Source organism: Macrobrachium rosenbergii, chromosome 23 (genome assembly GCF_040412425.1).
Source record: "Macrobrachium rosenbergii isolate ZJJX-2024 chromosome 23, ASM4041242v1, whole genome shotgun sequence".
In the NCBI taxonomy this organism is placed as follows: domain Eukaryota; kingdom Metazoa; phylum Arthropoda; class Malacostraca; order Decapoda; family Palaemonidae; genus Macrobrachium; species Macrobrachium rosenbergii.
The window spans coordinates 35,862,666-35,885,277 of NC_089763.1; the positions used below are offsets into that span (position 1 = coordinate 35,862,666).

A 22,612-nucleotide genomic window follows, 5' to 3' on the forward strand; every position below is an offset into this window, starting at 1 on the left:
TTGAAAAACTGCTCACGGAATGGCTTCCAAGACGTAATTGTTTTTCGGGATGTGTCCTTTAAATAACCTGACTTGAATGGGCTCTCAGACTTCCGGGTGTCTGTTTTCGAGTTCCTGCTTCAAGGAGGTATGGCCAAAAAATGGCTTTTATGTTAGAATGTCTTTTAACTTTTGCATACGACAGAATATGACGCTAAAAAGTGTCTCGTAGTCGCAGTTTTATGGCCACGATATTTCGAAATCATTTCTTACACAACATCATTTTCAGGGTTTTAACCCAAACTGGTATTTTATCTTCCAACGCGACTGTCTCACTTATGAAGAAATACTGTGATGAACGTTATTACTACAGGATAATTACTGAAATGAAATTCCTGAAATAAGGGTATCTGAAGAAGAAGAAGAAGAAGAAGAAGAAGAAGGAGGAGGATTTAAGAACACCAAAAGGGCGAAAGAGTTTGGAGTTTTATTGCATTAGGAAGAAACAAATTCTGGAAACGATTATGACAGTGTCATCTTTTGTGGATCGTAAACTCGAGAGCTTTGCAGGTTCTGAAATCTTGCTGGCTTGGAAAATCAAAATGTTGACGGTCTCTGGCCTCAATAAACCTTTCGTAATGAGGGAATCACGTCACATGAAACTACAGCACAGTAAAATAAAATTACGAAGTGGCAGGATGTAAAAATATGATGCTTCTTTTAAGTATACCAAGATTAGATTATCCAAATGTCTCAGAACTGCTGACAAATAAAACTCAACTGTTTGTTGAGGTGGTAAACAGGATATTTTGATTATACACAATACAGCCGAAGCTAAGATTTGACAAAACTCCAAGTATATAAAGTTTTGGTTTATCTACAATTGTGACTGCATACTTTTTGACATAGTCTATCTATAGTTCATGCATCAAACGGTCTACGCTAAAATTTGACAAAACTCCTAGTATATAAAGTTTTGGGTTATCAACAATTGTGTTTATCAACAACTGTGACTACATACTTTTTAACATAATCTATAATTCATGCATCAAACGGTCCACGCTAAAATTTGACAAAACTCCAAGTATATCAAGTTTTGGGTTACCTACAATTGTGACTACATACTTTTTTGACATAATTTTTCATGCATCCATCAAAAGGCGTACGCTAAAATTTGACAAAACTCCTAGTATATAAAGTTTTGGGTTATCAACAATTGTGTTTATCAACAACTGTGACTACATACTTTTTAACATAATCTATAATTCATGCATCAAACGGTCCACGCTAAAATTTGACAAAACTCCAAGTATATCAAGTTTTGGGTTACCTACAATTGTGACTACATACTTTTTTGACATAATTTTTCATGCATCCATCAAAAGGCGTACGCTAAAATTTGACAAAACTCCTAGTATATAAAGTTTTGGGTTATCAACAATTGTGTTTATCAACAACTGTGACTACATACTTTTTAACATAATCTATAATTCATGCATCAAAACGGTCCACGCTAAAATTTGACAAAACTCCAAGTATATCAAGTTTTGGGTTACCTACAATTGTGACTACATACTTTTTTGACATAATTTTTCATGCATCCATCAAAAGGCGTACGCTAAAATTTGACAAAACTCCAAGTATATCAAGTTTTGGGTTATCTACAATTGTGACTACATACTTTTTGACGTAATTTATCATGCATCCATCAAAAGGCGTACGCTAAAATTGAACAAAACCCCTAGTATACCAAGTTTTGGGTTATCTAAAACCGTGACTACATACTTTTTTGACATCATCTAACAACCACTACTGAAATCATACGAAACACCCCAGTCTTACAAGTAACGCAAAGAATTCCGTCTTAGTACTCTCACCCTAACACGTCTCCTCCAAGACTCGTTTATCTCTTTTCAACACACTTCTCATAAATGGCATCAACTAAAGCCCTAGCAGAGACAGAGGAACCGACTTGAAGCAGAGAACTTCGTAAGAGGAGTTCCTCACTTCGTGTCCTCCGAAGGGGGCGTAGCAAACGCTGTGGCTAGGGTGGACCTGTGGACGAAGAACAGAATTCTCTTATTGGTAACGTTCTTGAGGCAGAAGGAGGAAGAGGAGCCTAAAAGAACTATGATGAACGTTATTCCTCAGGGATAATTAATATAATAAAATTCCTGCAACAAGGGTATCTGAAGAAGAAGAAGAAGAAGAAGAAGAAGAAGAAGAAGAAGAAGAAGAAGAAGAAGAAGAAGAAGAAGAAGAAGAAGAAGAAGAAGAAGGAAGGAAGGAGGAGGAGGAGGAGGAGGAGGAGGAGGAGGACAAATTCTGAAAACGATTATAACAGTGTCATCTTTTGAGGACTGTAAACTCTAGAGCTTCTACGGAATGGAAGGACCATATGCGAATGAGTGAAATATAGAACGTGGAGAATTAAGAATAGATGAGAAGCAAGGCGACATTTAAAACACTACTTATATGCGAACAGGAACTGAGATGATTGTTTGATTCACAGAGCAGTGGAAATAAACCTGAAAATTATGTCATGGGAGAACGATTTTCTGGAAAAATCAAAGACTAAATCTTATTACCAAACATTTCACTAACTGGCCAATATTGTATGTTCTCTTTTTGGTGAGCGACTTATACAAAACTGTACAGGTCACACAGTAACGTTTTTGCAAACTTTAAGGATAACGTCACCAAAGTTTGCACCAGACACCCATCATATTTTCTTTTTTGTCTGTGCAAGATGAAAGCCTGGGATTAGATGCTAACATTGGCCCTCCGAAAAGTAAAGGCTTCCTTGAATACTGAGGATGAATGCTACCATTGTTCCCAGAAAGTAAAGGTGTTCTTGAATACTGAGAATGAATGCTAACATTGGTCCCAAAAAGTAAAGGTTTTCTTGGATTCTGAGAATGAATGCTAACAATGTCCCAAAAAGTAATGGTGTTCTTGAATACTGAGAATGAATGCTATCAATGTCCCAGAAAGTAAAGGCTTTCTTGAATACTGAGAATGAATGCTAATAATGTCCCAAAAATAAAGGTTTTCTTGAATACTGAGAATGAATGCTAACAATATCTCAAAAAAGTAAAGGTTTTTATATTTTGAGAATGAATGCTAACAATGTCCCAAAAGTAAAGGTTTTCTTGAATACTGAGAATGAATGCTAATAATGTCCCAAAAATAGAGGTTTTCTTGAATACTGAGAATGAATGCTAATAATGTCCCAAAAATAGAGGTTTTCTTGAATACTGAGAGTGAATGCTAATAATGTCCCAAAAATAGAGGTTTTCTTGAATACTGAGAGTGAATGCTAATAATGTCCCAAAAATAGAGGTTTTCTTGAATACTGTTGAATGCTAATAATGTCCCAAAATAGAGGTCTTCTTGAATACTGATAATGAATGCTAACAATGTCCCAAAAATGTCTTCTTGAATACTGATAATGAATGCTAACAATGTCCCAAAAATGGAGGTCTTCTTGAATACTGAGAGTGAATGCTAATAATGTCCCAAAAATAGAGGTCTTCTTGAATACTGAGAGTGAATGCTAATAATGTCCCAAAAATAGAAAACTGAGAATGAATGCTAATAATGTCCCAAAAATAGAGGTCTTCTCGAATACTGAGAGTGAATGCTAACAATGTCCCAAAAATAGAGGTCTTCTTCAATACTGAGAGTGAATGCTAATAATGTCCCAAAAATAGAGGTCTTCTTGAATACTGAGAATGAATGCTAATAATGTCCCAAAAATAGAGGTCTTCTTGAATACTGAGAGTGAATGCTAACAATGTCCCAAAAATAGAGGTCTTCTTGAATACTGAGAGTGAATGCTAACAATGTCCCAAAAATAGAGGTCTTCTTCAATACTGAGAATGAATGCTAATAATGTCCCAAAAATAGAGGTCTTCTTGAATACTGAAAATGAATGCTAACGATGTCTCCAAAAGGTTAAGTGTTTTTTTGGATTCTGAGAATGAATGCTAACCTTCACCCTCGAACGTCTATGAGGCCTTGGATCCTCTTTTTCAATGCTAACCTTGCCACCGACATAAACGCCCCCTTGCTTGAATCTCCCGATGTAGAGGCGTTCTCCGGTCTCAGTGTAACCCCCTTGCAATGCTCCGTTGGGGGCGCTGCCGAAGGACCCTGACTGCCACACGAAGTCGGCTCCTCCAGGGTTACTCAAGAGCTGTGAAGAAAAAGGAGATGTGTCCTTTTAGTATGCTTTTGTTCACGTTCTGCACGTCTTTTATGGCAACGCTACGAAGGGTGATGCAGAGCTTGAAGCAAAAGTGGAAAATGTATTTGAGGATATTTAATATTTCCCTTACACAATCTTTGAAAAAGTAGATTCCTGTTTGAATATTTGAAAAAATATTGTTCTCGCCTTTGAAGCACTAAAAAAAAAAAAATTGTTTTGTGCATCATGGAACACCTTTCAGATCTTACTAATGCTCAGTCATTATCATTACGAAAGAAAATTAAACTTTCTTTTAGAAAGTATCGTTATTTTTGCTGCGGTTTTTATTTCAACAAAATTTAAACTGGAATGCACAAAGAAAATACAAATATATGGCAGTTAACAAAAGTATATCCTGCAAACTCATGAATCAGATTCACAAGAAAATGACAGAATTGGCCAAATTAAAAGAGAGAGAGAGAGAGAGAGAGAGAGAGAGAGAGAGAGAGAGAGAGAGAGAGAGAGAGAGAGAGAGAGAGAGAGAGAACAAATTACTTCACACAGAGATAACTCGCTTTTGGGTAGAGCTACAGATTTTGCCCATAAAATCGATCATAAGAGGTTTTGACGATTATAGCCTCGAGTTACAGCCAGGATCTTCCAGTTTCGTCCTGAGGTATTAGGCTGAGCTACGTTGAGAATTATCTGTGGTCAGTACATTGCTTTCTCTCTCTCTCTCTCTCTCTCTATTTCGACGTCTAATTCTAATCCTCTCTCTCTCTTTCCTTTTTCTCTTTAATATCCTTTCCTTCCAGACTTCCTTCTATACCACAGAGCTTCTCTCTCTCTCTCTCTCTCTCTGTTTCGACGTCTAATTCTAATTCTCTCTCTTTCCTTTTTCTCTTTAATATTCTTTCCTTCCAGACGTCCTTCTATACCACATAGCTTCTCTCTCTCTCTCTCTCTCTCTCTCTTATTTCTACACCTCTAATTCTAATTCTCTCCCTTTCTCCCCTTTTCTCCTTAATATTCTTTCTTTCCAGACTTCCTTCTGTGGCACCAAGCTTTTTCTCTCTCTCTCTCTCTCTCTCTCTCTCTCTCTCCCCCCAGAGAACGAGTCTTTAAGACCGGCTTATTACCACAACGAAATTCAGAATAAATAACCAAAAGCGAAGTGAACAAACCATGAAACACAATCTCTCAACTCCTTCCTCGAATCTGCAAGAAGATAAAACTGTCAAAGAAACTAACAAAAATGGCTATTTTTGGATGAGTTATTTCAGTTTCCCAGCCTGACTGTCGTTTAATCGCCAGGTTGCATAGGATTTAAAGACACTGGGCTTAGCTAGGCTGCGTCTGTTAGACCTGAGCTTAGATACACTTTCCCGGCCGCATTTTCCCGAGATGTAACCGAGTACCGGGACCCTTCCCTGAAAAAAAGCGGGACGCCATATCTTACAAACTAACCATAGAATTTTCTTGAAAATAATCTCATTATGTTTCCCGCACCCAAATTACGAAGGCTTATGGTAATCAAATTAAAGTAACCTAACCTAACCTAGCCTGACCCAAACTAACCTAACTTGACCCGACCTAACCTAACCTTAACCTTAACCTAACCTAACCTAGGGGCATGGCAACAAAAAACCGGGGCTGGTGCAATACCAGTATGCATCTCGGGGATTCGCCTCCCGGCCTGGCGTGGCTATGATGTCTCCCTTTGAGGAGCCATGAGGATTTAAATTTATACCACATTCGGATTCGGACCATTTTTTGGACAATTTCAGCTTGAAAACGGCACAAAAACAAGTTTTTTTTTTTTTTTTGCAGTTTCCTCTCAAAGGGCCATAAGGGGTGCAAAACTTTCCCATATCTAATTAGACGTAATTTCCACCAAGAGTTAAAACATCACAACCAGATGCTGTATATATATATCTGTTATAGGGAATATGTGAAATCAGGGATTTCACGAAATCACCAGGGAATTTGTGAAATGACCAATTGGCCTAGGAACATTTGATTCCCGAGGGCTAGTGCTAAACATGGCGAAACAGTGATTCATCTACCCTGTTTCGCCGTGTTTAGTACTGGTCCCCGGGGGGGTCAAATTTGTTTTGCCGTGTTTAGTACTAACCCCTTGGGGATCAAATGCACTGAGGGACATTTGATTCTCGAGGGCTAGTACTAAACATGGCGAAACAGTGATTCATCTACACTGTTTCGCCGTGTTTAGTACTAGCCCTCGGGGGTGGGGTAAAATTTGTTTTGCCGTGTTTAGTACTAACCCCTGGGGGATCAAATGCACTTAAGGACATTTGATCCCCAAGGGGTTCGTACTAAACACGGCGAAACAGTGCAGAAGAATCACAGTTTCGCTCTGTTTAGTACTAGCCCTCGGGGATCAGATGTTCCTAAGCGAGTTGCTCATTCCACAAATTCCATAGCGATTTTGTGAAATCCCTGATTTCACATATTCCCTGCACCACACATACACGCGCCACCCAGACCTTGAAAAAAAAAAAAAAAAAAAAAAAAAAAAAAAAAAAAACTGGAAAATGGAAGCAGCGAGCACTGGAAGTTTTAATGGCATTTCCAGGGTAAAGATGATATCGCTGGAAAGGGGAGAGCAAAAAGACTTCCCCTCGCATCTGGAAAGAGTGCGTGGTCAGCCTCTGGAAAAGGCTTCCTGGAGAAGACTCCTGAAGAAGAAGAAGAAGAAGAAGAAGAGGACGATGATTGCGCAAAGAAACCGGAAAGAGATTGGATGTCGCTGCTCGGTCTAAATGATCGAAGAGATTTATTTGCAGTAGTCGGGGGTTTGGTGCGAACTTTTTTTTTTTTTGCGCCGGCGAATGTTCGGGCTGACTCACGAGAATCTGTTGTATGACAGATCGCCTGAAAGTTGGCTGGAATTACACGCTGAAAGACCCGTCTATCCTTGTCTTTACTGTTAACAGGGGTCTTTATCCATTTTCTTTATCAAGCCTGGACTAGGCAGAGGCACCAGATCGTCTCAGATTTGGCAGTAACTACTCATTTAAAGACCTGTCTGTCCTTTTCTTTGTTCTCAGTAACTCTCTGTTTATTGTCTCTATCAAGCCTGGACTGGATAAAGTCACTGGATAAGTTCCAGTAGCCTCTGCATGGCTTTTATGAGACCGCGTAGGAATGTAATGCCGTCGGTTCACCTCACGTGGTGCACTGTATGCATCCCTTCGGCCCCTAGTTGTATGCACTTTTTAGCCTTTTACTTTACCTCTATTCCCAGTGCCTCTCGTCAGACTTGCTGCCCATCACATGTAACTTAATTTTTAGTGCAACCGTAAGGGTTTTCTCCCAGTTTCACCTTTAGATCTTTGTAATTCAGCTCATTTGTTTTCTCTATCTCTCTTTACCTTGCTGTCCAGCCACTCCAACTCCCCTTTTCCCATTGCTTTAATAGCTGAAAGGCTGAGAGTGCCCCAAGCAAAAACATCAAATGACGAAACTCAATGCTTACGAAAAAGTCCATCTTCTGGTGGGCAGCACCTCCCCAAGAGATGTTGCAGATGTTGGGCTGATGTACCGTCACATAGCCGGGCAGGAGGGCGCCGTTGTGGAAGGCTGCAGCCACGTACGGCAGGTTGTGGCCGTTGGCGACCTGCACAGGGGCGGGGCACATGGACAAAGAAGTGCACTGGAGCCACTTCACGGCTGCAAGAAAAAGAAGAGTAAGAAGAAGAAGAAGAAGAATAAGAAGAAGACGAAGAAGAAGGATCAGGAATTATCATTTTGCGGGATGGCGGGAAGAAAAGGATGCTGAAACTAGTTAGAAGAGCTGGAAAGTAAACTTTACTTTCATGTTTCTGTCAAAATTGTTTGTTATGACTCTGATTTCTTTCTTTTATTCTTTAAACATTCCACTGAAAACCCTTATGGGCAGAGTCAGCAGGCTATAATAAGCCCAAGAGGGCTCCAAAGCCTAATGAGAGAGAGAGAGAGAGAGAGAGAGAGAGAGAGAGAGAGAGAGAGAGAGAGAGAGAGAGAGAGAGGCCTAAGAAATTGGAGTAATTGGAGTGCGTTTAATGACACATGAACACACAGTACTGACCTGGACTGACCACAGGGGGTGTAGGTGGGATGGGAGGAACAGGGGGGTAGAACGGTTGAGGCAAACCGATGTCATCATCTGCAGAGACAGAAGAAAAAAAAAAACAATCAATAAATAAATCAAATAATTAGTAGGATAAAACGAATGAATAAAAAAGGAGACAAAAATATTCCGAAAAATTCCCAGAACGAGGTCAACTTTTTTTTTTTTTTTTTTTCGGGAAAATTTTTTACCCTTTTCCCACGAAAAATATTCCATAGTTTAAATCTATTTTTTCCTTATATATCAGAGGCAGAAAAGAGAACGTGTATTCCCCCATTTTTTTTTTTTTTGTGGGAGCAACGACGAAAGTATTTGAGAGATATTTCCACTTTCCCCAAAGTGTTTGAAAAAAGGCATTTTCACGGGAATTCCGATTCGGTTTTGTTCATCCAAAGTGCTGGATTTCGACGGGAGAGGAATTCCCAGAGGGTGGGAATTTTTGAAAAAGGACGGTCGAGTTAATGTGCAAAGCAAAATATTCCTGCGTAGTGAAATGAAATACTGATTGGGTACTCTGTATATATATATATATATATATATATATATATATATATATATATATATGTATATATATATATATATATATATATATATATATATATTATATATATATATATATATATATATATATATATATATATATATATATATATATATATATATATATATATATATATATATATATATATATATATATATATATGTGTGTGTGTGTGTGTGTATATATATATATATATATATATATATATATATATATATATATATATATATATATATATATATATATATATATATATATATATATCTCCCTTCGATGAAAATTGAGTTTCATGTCTAAAAAATACAAGAAAATTTAAATCTGGAAAGTACTATGTACATTTAACTGAATTTTAAAAATTGTAAAATCCAAATACCACAGAAAATTTATACCCAGCAAGTACATCTCTTCATGTATGAAAGTCCGACTAAACCGAATTAAAAAAAAATTAAATACAAATTAAAATACAAATTAAAATTCAAACTGAAATACGAGGAAGATTAATAATAAATCCACCTTACCATTGAAAATCCACTGTCCTGTGGTCCCAAAGGAAGTGCAGTATCCATAAAAACTGAAGGTGAAGTTCACGAAGGGGTCACTGTGCATCAGGAAGGGGGCGCCTTCCCCCTTTTTCCCAACCTATAAATAAATGAGTTGATGAAAAGATAAAAACAAATAAATAAATAAATAAATACATAAATAAAAATTCAGATAGATAAGTAAATAAAAAAATAAACGCACAGAAAAATAAGTAAAAAGAAAGATAGATAATTAAATAAATAAAATAAATAAATATATAAAAACAAATAAAATGATGGACAGATAAATAAACAAATAGACAGATGAGTAAAAAGATAGACAGATAAATATATAATAAATAAAAAATAGATAAGTACATAGGTAGATCATTTATTTATCTTTTTGACTTATGTACCTATGTACTTATCTATTTTTTTATTTATTATATATAAAAGTAAATAAAATAAAAATAAGTAAAAAAACTCCAGAGAAAGTTGGTGCCATGCACCACTAATTATTACCACTGTTGCTATTTTCTTTAATCCTTTACTGATACTTTCTTAAATCTTTTATTGACACTCTCTTCAATCCTTTACTCTTGGCTGCAATTCTTTCGTTCCTTTCACGGCATGACTGCGGGACGGCCTTTGCTGAGGCCGCTGCTGATCAGAATTTATATATTTACGGTAATATAAGAGAGCGTAGGGAATTAGATACCCCGGAATGGACGACGGTAAGTCTAAATATGAAGTTTATTATCCATAGACTTTTGTACATAAATTTCTTACTCGTATCAGGCTCGAACCCAGGTCTTTCAGTTGAAAGACAAGCCTCACAAGTCATTGAAAGACAAGACCACTGCCAACCACGCCACACATGACTTGTGTGGTTGGCTGGCAGTGGTCTTGTCTTTCAACTGAAAGACCAGGTTCGATCCTGATGTGAGTCAGAAATTTATTTCTTTAACACATGTGATTGTGTGTTTATATATATATATATATATATATATATATATATATATATATATATATATATATATATATATATATATGTGTGTGTGTGTGTGTGTGTGTGGAAGTTTGCCAATGGCGACCTCAAAAGTTTGGTTCGCATAAATGTTTGTGCTCATTTCCAGCAGTAAACATTATCAAAGACAAACAAAAAGAGAGACCCCGCACTCTGTCCAAGGCCCAGGAAATAGATTATTAGGTCACTGACGTTTCAATAAGCTGATAAAAAAAAAAAAGACAAGGTTTGTCACCTTTTGGAGAAAAATACACGAAATCATCCACGGTCCATTTAGGAAATGCTTAAAAGGCATTTCGTGTTGCACAAAGCTTTCCGGAAGATTGCAACCGAAAAATCATTTTGTACCGAATGGAGAAAGGGGATTTATTTCTCCCTTTTCTTGCTGGGGAGGGGTGGGGGTAGGGAGAAAGGGAGCCGGAGAGTACCTAGCACACATTCTTTTTCAGTCAAATATGAAAGCGGGGCAAGCAATATTGCAAAACATTCCGAATTAAACTCCTGTCGGTATTTAACCTTTTACTGCAAGCAATCAGGGAGACCATTCGCTCGAATGAAAGCCTGAAGAATGACGGAGTTGTGGAGAAAGACCGGAATTTTTGAAGCCTTGCGCTTTATTTTGACGGCGGAGAGATTTTTCCGGGATGCATTTTCCTCGAGACGCAACCGAGTACTGGGGACCTTTCCTGGAAAAAGCGGGACGCCATTTCTCAAAAACTAACCGCAGAATTTTCTTGAAAATAATCTCATTATGTTTCCCACACCCAAATTAACATTGATAGTTATGGATCTAACCTAACCAACCTAACCTAATCTAACCTAACCTAGTCTAGATGCATGGCAAAAACACCGGGGCTTGTGCAATACTACAGTAGGACACATCTCAGGAATCTGCTTCCGGGATAGGCGGAATGCTGTTACATTCAAATTTCGTGGAGTTTTTATCCAAATGCAAAGCTGCTAAAATAAGGAACTAGAATGACTTACCCCTGGGGTATGTTTATTTGTACCGTCATTGTCATATTAACGAAAATTTACTGAAATATAAGGCGGATAATAAAGAGATCTGCTTAGAATCTGGTTAGAATATAAGGCAGCTAACACAGATACCTTATCCTTGAGTGGTGTTTTTTTCTGCGCTGTTGCCAAATCAACGTCAAGCTTTAAGGTCTAACATTGGTGAACAAATTCAGATTTTCATCAAATTGATTTTCTGAAACATTTGATAATTTTTTCTTTTGCTTTAAATAAGTATAAATCTGATTATTAAATAAATAATTTCATAAATAAGTAAATGTATTTTTGGATAAATTCACTTATCATTTGATATATAAACAGACACATTTTAGATAAATATATTTATGACTGATAATTAAATGAATGTATTTTAGATAAATATATGTGTAATCTAATAAGCAGATATGTATTTTAGATACATAATAGATAAATCGATCAATTAGCACAAAAATAAGTATAATTTTATGAATTATAATAATGAGTGATCAGTCAATCCACAAATGAGTCAAATAACTTGATAAATTCATTAGTGCATTTTAGATAAAATAAATAAACAAGTCAAATTAGACGAATAATATTATTTTATATAAAGAGATAACTTTCAGATGAACAACAGACAAGCAAATAGAAGCATTTCACCTCACCTTTATGGCGTGAGGCTCCAACGAGATCCAGAATCCTCGGAAGAGGTTCGGGCTGACGATCCCAGGAGTCTTCGCCTTGTGGACGTCGTCCTTCTTGTTCCTGCGGAGGGCGGACTCCCCTCCTCCCCACCCTGCCAGGAAGATCTCGAACTGCTGGTGGGGCGTCTCGCCCATGTTGGGCGAGAGGCAGAGGTTGACATTGGCGTCGGCCTTGACCTCGAAGGAGATGGTGGGACTCTTGATCGGGCGGAAGGTGTAGCTGCGGTTGTTCCCGCAGTTCTGGCTCGTGTAGATGTCTGCCGGGAGGAGGAGGAGGAGGAGGAGGAGGAGGAGGAGGAGGAGGAGGAGGAGTGGAGGAGGAGGAGGAGGAGGAGGTGGAGGAGGAGGAGGAGGTGGAGGAGGAGGAGGAGGAGGAGGATGGAGGAAGAGGAGGTGGAGGAGGAGGAGGAGGAGGAGGAGGAGGAGGTAGAGGAAGAGGAGGAGGAAGAGGAGGAGGGGGAGGTGGAAGAAGAGGAAGAGGAGGAGGAGGAGGATGAGGAGGTGGAGGATGAGGAGGATGTGGATGTAGAGGAGGAGGAGGAGGAGGAGGAGGTGGAAGAAATGAAATGTCAGGGCTCTGCTTAGCGTTTTTGGGTACTACGGAACTTAATCAGGTAGATATGACATATTTCGCTCGTTTTCAGTTTTCCGTAAAAGAAAACTATTGTGCCGTCTTTTTCTGCCCGTCCTCACTTTATTCTGTCCGCACTTTTTCCGTCCGCCCTCAGATCTCAAAAACTACTGAGGCTAGAGGGCTCCAAATTGCTATGTCGATCATCCAACCCTCCAATCATCAAACATACCAAATTGCAGCCCTCTAGCCTCAGTAAGTTTATCTTATTTAGGGTTAAAGTTAGCCATGATCGTACGTCTGGCAACGATATAGGGAAAGGCCACCACCGGGCCGTGGTTCGAGTCATGGGTCGCGACTCATACAGCATTATACAGAGACCATCTAATGTTTACTGGTACGGAACTTAATCGAATAGGTTCCAGAGACTGCATTTATTCCTGTCTAGTGTCTACTGTTACTAAGGAACTTAATTGGGTATGTACAAATCATTGAATTCAAGACAGGCTAGTCTGTGACCTTGTCAATCAAATTGTAGAGGAAAAGTATATTATTATTATTATTATTATTATTATTATTATTATTATTATTATTATTATTATTATTGTTCAACTGTTGGGCAAATTTACCAGGTTACAGAGATGAAAAATTATAATTTCCCTTCCCGAGAACATTGTGAATAGGCTACAATCTCCTCAGTAAACGATGAAATCTATATTCTTCCTTAGAAAATAAGGAAAATTGTAACATCCCTACTTGAAAAGATGAAAACTCATAACTTCCATTAATGAAAACATAAATAATTGCAATTTTCCTTCTCATAAATGATGAAAATTTAGATTTGCTTCCAAAAAAGCTATAACTGCACAAAAACAAGGTGAAATATCAAAACTACCTTTAATGGCAGAAGGAATATAATTTCAAAGGTCGAAATATTAATATTTTCTTGATAAAAAGACAAAATCTCGTAATCTCCTTAAACAGGAGGTGTATTTATACTTACTCTTCGCAAGCAGTTATTGTTTTGATGCACTTAAAAATAAACACGAAAAAGTTGTCAATGCCTGTAATAAAAATAACACAAAACCAGACGAAAGCAGAAACCCAGATTTGATCCAGACCAGGCCATAAATTCCTATTGTTTTTCTTCTTCGCGGCTCTCGGAAGCATTCGCCTGGAAGTTATGCTTTTCAGCAACAATCCCCTGGAAGCATTTCAGCTTAGAAAGATTTATCTCTCTCTCTCTCTGCCGCCCCTCCCTCCCTCCCTCCCGCTGTCTCTCCTTGTGTGTGTCTCTCTCTCCTCCTCTCTCTCTCTCTCTCTCTCTCTCTCTCTCTCTCTCTCTCTCTCTCTGTCATGAATAGTTATGATGATTTAAATCTTTTCAGAAGCAGTGCCGCTTTGTTTTTTTTTTTTCTCGTTTTCTTTCACTCGTTTTCTTTGCAGCTCTGCTTCCCGTTTTTTGTCTTTTTTTTATTTTTTCCATTACTTTTTTTTTTTTTAGCTTCTTTTTCCTGTGGGAACGAGGTATTTGGCAAGGAAGAGATAAGCCTCCGAGATCTTATTTGTGGCTTTCCCTCAATTCTTGGAGAAACGTTAAAACTATCTTTTGGAGACCTCGTTTCCGGGTACATCTGCTGTGACGTCTTTGGAGATCAATTGAAACGAGTAAAAAATGCGCCGGAGTTTCTTCGGCGCAGTCGAGTTTTCTGTACAGTGCATAGCCAAGGCCACCGCATATAGCTCTATCTTTCGGAGGTCTCGGTTTAATGCTGTATGAGCCGCGGCCCATGAATCTTTAACCACGGGCGGTGGTGGTCTGTCCTATATCGTTGCCAGATGTACGATTATGGCTAACTTTAACCTTAAATAAAATAAAAACTACTGAGGCTAGAGGGCTGCAATTTGGTATGTTTGATGACTGGAGGGTGGGTGATCAACATACCAATTTGCAGCCCTCTAGCCTCAATAGTTTTTAAGATCTGAGGGCGGACGGACAGACAAAGCTGGCATAATAGTTTTCTTTTACAGAAAGCTAAAAAACATTATAATCAGCCATCAAAATATAACAACAACAACAACAATAATAATAATAATAATAATAATAATAATAATAATACCTGAAAATAGAAATAAGAAGGATATGGGATATGCCAGTGAAAATTGCACCCACAGTCATAGGAACACTAGGCACGATCCCAAGATCCCTGAAAAGGAACCTGGAAAAACTAGATGCCGAAGTAGCTCCAGGACTCATGCAGAAGAGTGTGCTACTGGAAACAGCGCGCACAGTGAGAAAAGTGATGGACTCCTAAGGAGGCAGGATGCAACCCGGAACAACCGCCCCCCCCCCAACACTACAAAAACCACCCAGTCGAATAGGATGACTGAGAGAGACAGAAAATGATAAGAATAACTCCAAGAACAACTAGAGTATTGTAACGTTTCTGAACTGTCAAGCTTCGATAAGAACAAAGAATGTAAGTGTTTTACTGAACAATGTCCCTTTCGAGTACGAAGTAATAAAAGGAAAGAAATAGATAACAATTTTCAAAATAGAATCTCAACGAAGATAAGATATCAGACCTGATGCAAGACCTCGCTTCATAAAAAAGGAGTAAAATAATGAAGTATTTTGTCGTCTTATCGACAAGTTCTTGTTATCAGAATCCTCTGATAAGCGCCAGATACGTCGCCAGTGGTATATGCTAGCGTTGATGAAATGTACGTCTGATAAATCTATGATCGACTTGATTTTTTGAAATTTAGGCTGTCAAACCAAGCACTAAGGAGCTTTCGGCCATTCAACAGCGCCCAATACAGCGAAGAGAGGGAGTTTGAGTGGTTGAACAGCAAGATAAAGAGATCCAGAATAGAACGAATTTGAAGTACAAGGGTCCAAAGGTGAACTGGGAGAAAACTCCACAGTTGCACTAAGAAGTGACAACTAGAGAGGTTGGACGGCAAGTCTGCAGGAAGGAATCGGGAATGGGGGCAAAGTAGGAGGATTTTTAAAAAGTGGGCGCAGTTAAGGGCCGAAGGGGCGCTGCAGATTGCCCACAGTGCATCACGTGAGGTGCACTGTTGGCACTAATCCTCTACGGGATTAAGTCTATGTTACTTTGAATTCCTTAGTTTAATAGAATTTTGGGTAATTGATGGCACTGGTTGGTGGGTGAGAATCCAGAGGGCCACTTGAGGCAGCTTATTCATTTCAGCACCTTCCCAGCACTAACTAACTGCCTTTGAGCAAGAGTACGTGCTGGCATAAGGCCTGCTAGGTTAAACGAACCACAGTGGAGGGAGAGTATTTGATCTAAACTTGTTTCTATTGGCACGTAACTGCAGTCCGCATGGGCTCTCGATGAGTGAATGGGTCACAATAAGACCTTCTACTAAATAAATACAAAATCAGTCACAATAAGACCTTCTACTAAATAAATAGAAAATCAGTGTTTTGAAACTTGCAACAGGCATATTTAGGAATCTGGTGCGAGCGTTAATAGACTCAAAGCTCAATAGAAACTTAAAAAAAATAATAAAGTGGACAGAAAAATGCCAAAAAATCACGCCGGCACTTTACGTTGTTGCATCTCAACAAAGTATGAAATTTGTTTTGCATATTGATAAAACCAAGCGAGACACTTCAGTCTGTCGGACGGGATAAGTTGCAGCACTTTACTGATGTGGAATGACGTTCAGAGCTGAAATGGACGTTTCATTTTGTCAGCATTCCCAGCGATATTGCTCTGCCTGCCTCAGTAAGTATAGCTTAGTTTTACCAGACCACTGAGCTGATTAACAGCTCTCCTAGGGCTGGCCCGAAGGATTAGACTTATTTTTACGTGGCTAAGAACCAATTGGTTACTTAGCAACGGGACCTACAGCTTATTGTGGAATCCGAACCACATTATAGCGAGAAATGCCTGCCTCAGTAACAAACAAGCACTTTTCATTAAGCTTGCACAGAGCAGGCGACAGCGCGAGGCAGATATTGGGTGGTCCTCTCTACTCGTACTCTCTGGTTACTGCCGTGTCAGTCGTAATAATAATAATAATAATAATAATAATAATAATAATAATAATAATAATAATATAAACAGTCACCCTATCCGACTGGGTGGTTTTTAGAGTGTGGGGTTCCGGGTTGCATCCTGCCTCCTTAGGAGTCCATCGCTTTTCTCACTATGTGCGCTGTTTCTGGTAGCACACTTTTCTGCAGGAGTCCTGGAGCTACTTCGGCATCTAGTTTTCCCAGATTCCTTCTCAGGGATCTTGGGATCATGCCTAGTGTTCCTATTATTATTATTATTATTATTATTATTATTATTATTATTATTATTATTTTGTTGAATAAAACTCTTTCTTTTTAACACTTCTGCCTTACTCTGATACCGGCCATTCCTTGCCAAGGCTGCTGTTACTCTCAGAAAAGGAACGCCCTTTTGTTCTGTTACTTAAGTGGCTCTTAGGAATGATGTTCCTTTGTTATAATAAATTTATTAACTTTAGGTACCTGGTATTTAGGCCACCACTGGCTAATAAGCTTTTCAAAGACACTGATGACTAGTAAGCTTTCCACAGCATCTACTGACTGATGAGCTTTTCAAAGCCACTACTGACTAATAAGCTTTTCAAAGCCACCACTGATTAATAAGCTTTTCAAAGATTAATAGACTTTTCAATGACTAAAAAGCTCAAAGCCACTGCAGATTAATAAGCTTTTCAAACACACTTTTCAAAGCTCTGATTAATAAGCTTTTCAATGCCACTACAGATTAATAAGGTTTTCAAACACACTGCTCACTAATAGAATTTTCGAAGTCACTACTGACTAATGAGCTTTTCAAAGCCACTACTGACTAATAAGCTTTTCAAAGATACTACTGACTGATAAGCTTTTCGAAGCCACTACTGGCTAATAAGCTTTTCAAAGCCACTACTGACTAATGAGCTTTTCAAAGCCACTACTGACTAATAAGGTCTTCAAAACCACTACTGACCAATAATTCTGGCTTTGAAAACCGAACCTACAATATTCTTTTTAGAAAACTGGAAACCCACTAAAATGAATATACAATAACAGACGAAACTTACTTGGCATCTTGGAACGGACTATGGTGGTCTTCATCAGTAGTTCTGGTGGTGATGGTGCAATGTACATAATATTTTGTAATATATATATATATATATATATATATATATATATATATATATATATATGTATATATATATATACACATATATTACATATATATATATATATATATATATATATACAATATATGTACATGTATGCACATACATATATATATATATATACATATGTATATATATGTATATATATACACATATATATATACATGTATATAATTTATATAATAATAATATTAATAATAATAATAATATATATACATACAATATATATACATATATAATTTATATAATAATATTAATATAATACATATGTATATATATATGTATATATACATATAATATATAATTTAATAATAATAATAATAATAATACATAATAATAATAATAATAATAATAATAATAATTATTATTATTATTATTATTATTATTATTTATGGAAAAAGCAGCAAATCGAGATGGAAGTCACAATTTATACTCTTCTACTGTATTTAAAATGGCCTTCCGCACACGCAAGCGCAGACGCACAAACACACACATATTTGTCTGTAATTTCAAAGCCCTTTCAGTTGAGTACTCCCACCATTCCACTTGAAAAGTCTTTTATCTTAGCTCTCATTCCATTCCTGGATACTCAGGTTCTCTTTCCTAACACTTCTGCTACATCTCGATACCAACCCTTCCTTGCCAAGACTGCTGTTGCTCTTAGAAAAAGGAACGCCCCTTTTTCTGTTGCTTAAGTGGCTCTCAAGAATGATGTTCCTTCGTTTTAATGCATTTATTAACCATAGATACTTGGCAGTTACGCCACCACTGGCTAATAAGCTTTTCACGGCCACTACTGACTGGTAAGCTTTTCAATGCCTCTGCTGTCTAATAAGCTTTTCAGTGCCTCTGCTGACTAATAAGCTCTTCAAAGCCACTACTGACTCATAAGCTTTTCAAAGCTTTAATCAGTAGTGGCTTTGAAAGGCTTATTAGTCAGCATTATTTTCAAAGCTACTGCTGACCAATAAGTTTTTCAAAGCCACTACAGGTTAATGAGCTTTTGAAAGCCACTACTGACTAATAAGCTTTTCAAAGCCACTACTGACTAATAAGCTTTTCAAAGCCACTACTGATTAATAAGCTTTTCAGAGCCACTACTGACTAATAAGAGTTTCAAAGCCACTACTGACTAATAAGCTTTTCGAAGCCTACTGACTAATATTTTCAAAGTCACTAATGACTAATAAGCTTTTCAAATCCACTACTGACTAAAAAGATTTTCAAAGACACTACAGGTTAATAAGCTTTTCAAAGCCACTGCTGACCAAAAAGCTTTTCGGAGCCACTACTGAATAAAAAGATTCTCAAAGCCACTACTGACTAATAAGCTTTTCTAAGCCACCACTGACTAATAACTTTTTCAAAGCCAACTGGCTAATAATTTTCAAAGCCACTACTGACTAATGAGCTTTCAAAGCCACTACTGACTAATGAGCTTTTCAAAGCCACTACTGACTGAGCCACTACTGATTAATAAGCTTTTCAAAGCCACTACTGACTAATGAGCTTTTAAAAACTGACTAATGAGCTTTCAAAGCCACTACTGACTAATAAGCTTTTCAAAGCCACCACTGACTAATAAGCTTTTCAAAGCCACTACTGACTAATAAGCTTTTCGAAGCCACTACTGATTAGTAAGCTTTTCAAAGCCACTACTGACTAATAAGCTTTTCAAAGCCACTACTGACTAATAAGCTTTTCAAAGCCACTACTGACTAATAAGCTTTTCAAAGCCACTACTGACTAATAAGCTTTTCGAAGCCACTACTGATTAATAAGCTTTTCGAAGCCACTACTGACTAATAAGCTTTTCAAAGCCACTACTGACTAATGAGCTTTTCAAAGCCACTACTGACTAATAAGCTTTTCGAAGCCATTACTGATTAATAAGCTTTATACTGGCTTTGAAAGCTTGGCTTCGAAAATCGTGCCTACAATATTATTATATTTTGAAAACTGAATCTACAAAACCAAATGAAACTTACTGGGCATCTTGTGGCAATCTAGGGGCGTCTCTCTCTCTCTCTCTCTCTTGTATCGCTCTCTCTCCCTGTCTCTCTCTCTCTGTGACTCGGTCTCTCTCTCTCTCTCTCTCTCTGTCCCTCCTGGAGAAGGCTGTCCGGTTAAACTGATAAAAGGCCCCGATGTGTCTCTTATCACTCATGAGTTATCGACGTTTTTAATTTCGATTCGCCTTATCATTCGTCTTCAGTCCTCCGTTGTTCTGGTGGTGATGGAGCAAAATATATATAATGTATATATACATATGTATACATATATAACATATACATACATATATATATATATATATATATATATATATATATATATACAGTATATATATATATATATATAAAATACATGTTGAAAACGAATAGATCAGTAAAAATCATAAGGAAAATCGAACAAAGTCCGTATCTGTTATGTAGAACAAGGATAGCTCAATGAAAAACTAAGGAAGTAAGGTCAATCATTATAGAAAGGTAAACTAAAGATGACATAAAGAAATGATAAAACAACAATACGAGCAAAAACTTTTTATATATATATGTATATATATATATATATATATATATATATATATATATATATATATATATATATATATATATATATTCATATATATACACATATATTTTGTCTAGTATCTGACACGGACTGATTCATAAAATATCTATTGAATCTGACAAACTGTTGACAAGGACAACCAACTGACAGATCTGACGAGATTTGAATCACGTCTTGATAAACTGCGTTATCGGAGAGGAGAAACTTTCTCTAACTGCTTTCATACGACTTTCCCAAACCCTTCTCTTCTAGAAAGAACACCGTACCGGCTTAAGTACAAAATGAGTCTTCTGCCCGGTGGTGGCCTCAGCCACGGCCCATAAAACTCTTAGCCGCGGCCCGTGAAACTCAGCCATGGTCCGGTGGTGGCCAATGTTGTTTTTTTTTATTGTATTAAAGTTACTTTTTATATCCCTGTATACTGTCTCGGGAGAGAGTCAGGGTTCTCTCTCTCTCTCTCTCTCTCTCTCTTTACTGTTAAATTTAGCATTTAATCTTTTCCTTACATGCTTCCGTACTTTCTGCTTATTCAGGCTCTTTCTCTCTAATATTTCCGGTGTCCCAATAACGTCTGAAAACAGGAGATTACAATTTTTCGTTGTGAATTATATGTGAATGATTATTTTCTCACCTAAGTTAATTACCGTTAGTAGGATGCTTTGATAGATACAACATACAAATGACGTAAGAAATTGCTTGTTGATAAATGCAACATACTAAAAACATATGTAACTGCTTATCTAATAAATTTTCCTTATTTTAGTCAATATTTCTGTCAATATAATATATGTGAATTTTCACATCTGATTATTATTTTTGGTGAAATGTTTTGATAGCTTCAACATGCAAACAATATATGGAACTGTTAATGTAATATTATTTTTTCGTTTGCATCTTTGTCAATCTTTATGTCGTTTTATTCAAGTATATATGAATTTTCACATCTGATTATTTTTTTTTTTTAGTAAAACGTTTGGATAACTTCAGCACACAAATGATATATGGAACCACTAATGTAATAAATTTTTCGTTTCTTTAGTCAATCTCTCCGTCATTTTAAGTTATGTGAATTTTCACATATGATTATTACTTTCGGCGAAATGTTTGGATAACTTCAGCACACAAATAACATATGAAAAGTTTTAAGAAATAGCAGTTTTCATCGCCAATCTTTCTGTCATTTATTCCCAGTTACCTATTCATTTTTAGCATGTTTACGCCCAATGTTTATACGCCTAACATCTATGCCATGTTTATTTACTCTGTTTCAATCAACAAATCATTCCTTCGAGTACTGCTGGGCCACATCCAATTACCAGAAGTCTATTCAGATTGGGCGCAGGAGATGACAGCCTCTTTTCCCAACAAAACCTAGCATCAGTTTCCGCTAGTTCTCTTCAGAGCGACTCCGAGGATCTGATGTCTGTGGACTGCAATAGATGTTATCTCGTTCTTCTGCCTTATCAGGAAGGCTGTGCGACGTTGGGAAGCGAAGCTTGCTTTGTTTATTCTGCGTGCGTGCGCATGCACACACACAAACACACACACACACACATATATATATATATATATATATATATATATATATATATATATATATATATATATATATATATATATATATATATATACATATACAAGCCACAATTTTTTAGTTTCAGATTCGCTATTCCTAACGAATAAGCTCTTTGTCGTTAGCTGAATGGTTAGGTTAAAGTTTGCTGTTCACCACTGTACCCTAACCAAATGCGCAGGTTTGAATTTTGACCTCGGTAGATGAGCTTATTTCCAAGGTACATTGAATTCGATATTAAAGGAATACACACATGTATATTTATACATATATATACACATGTATATATATATGTGTGTGTGTATGTGTGCGTATGAGTGTGTGTGTATGTACTGTATATATCATGATGTTTTATTGCCGAGGAATAGCAGACAAAAATTCCAAGACAGAAATGTACGCAAAATATATATATATATATATATCATGATATTTTATATATATAGGAATATATATAAAATAATATCCAAGACAGAAATATATATATATATAAATATAATATATATATATATATATATATATATATATATATATATATATATATATATTCTTAATACACCATATATGCAGTAATAAATTATATATCACATACAGAGACTAACATACAATATCCAC

General features: G+C 37.0%; 1 protein-coding gene across 4 annotated transcripts in view; it reads right to left on the reverse strand.

The window, feature by feature from the left end:
• Positions 1-1,370: 1,370 nt before the first annotated feature.
• The window catches only part of LOC136851499 (uncharacterized), a 21,333-nt gene continuing 91 nt past the window's right edge, over positions 1,371-22,612 (reverse strand). Inside the window, exons 1-8 of one of the 4 annotated variants that reach the window (XM_067125636.1) lie at positions 22,604-22,612; positions 19,845-20,083; positions 12,048-12,343; positions 9,360-9,480; positions 8,259-8,336; positions 7,668-7,861; positions 4,025-4,177; positions 1,371-2,034 (exon numbers count right to left, since the gene is read on the reverse strand). The exon at positions 22,604-22,612 is cut by the window's right edge and continues 91 nt beyond it. In XM_067125636.1, the coding sequence (XP_066981737.1) occupies positions 1,921-2,034; positions 4,025-4,177; positions 7,668-7,861; positions 8,259-8,336; positions 9,360-9,480; positions 12,048-12,343; positions 19,845-19,851 (963 nt within the window). In that variant the 5' untranslated portion in view covers positions 19,852-20,083; positions 22,604-22,612 and the 3' untranslated portion in view covers positions 1,371-1,920. Of the gene's footprint in view, positions 2,035-3,973; positions 4,178-7,667; positions 7,862-8,258; positions 8,337-9,359; positions 9,481-12,047; positions 12,344-17,754; positions 17,797-19,844; positions 20,084-22,603 lie in introns of those variants that run through there. The other 3 variants (XM_067125635.1, XM_067125633.1, XM_067125634.1) reach the window with 3 other exon arrangements.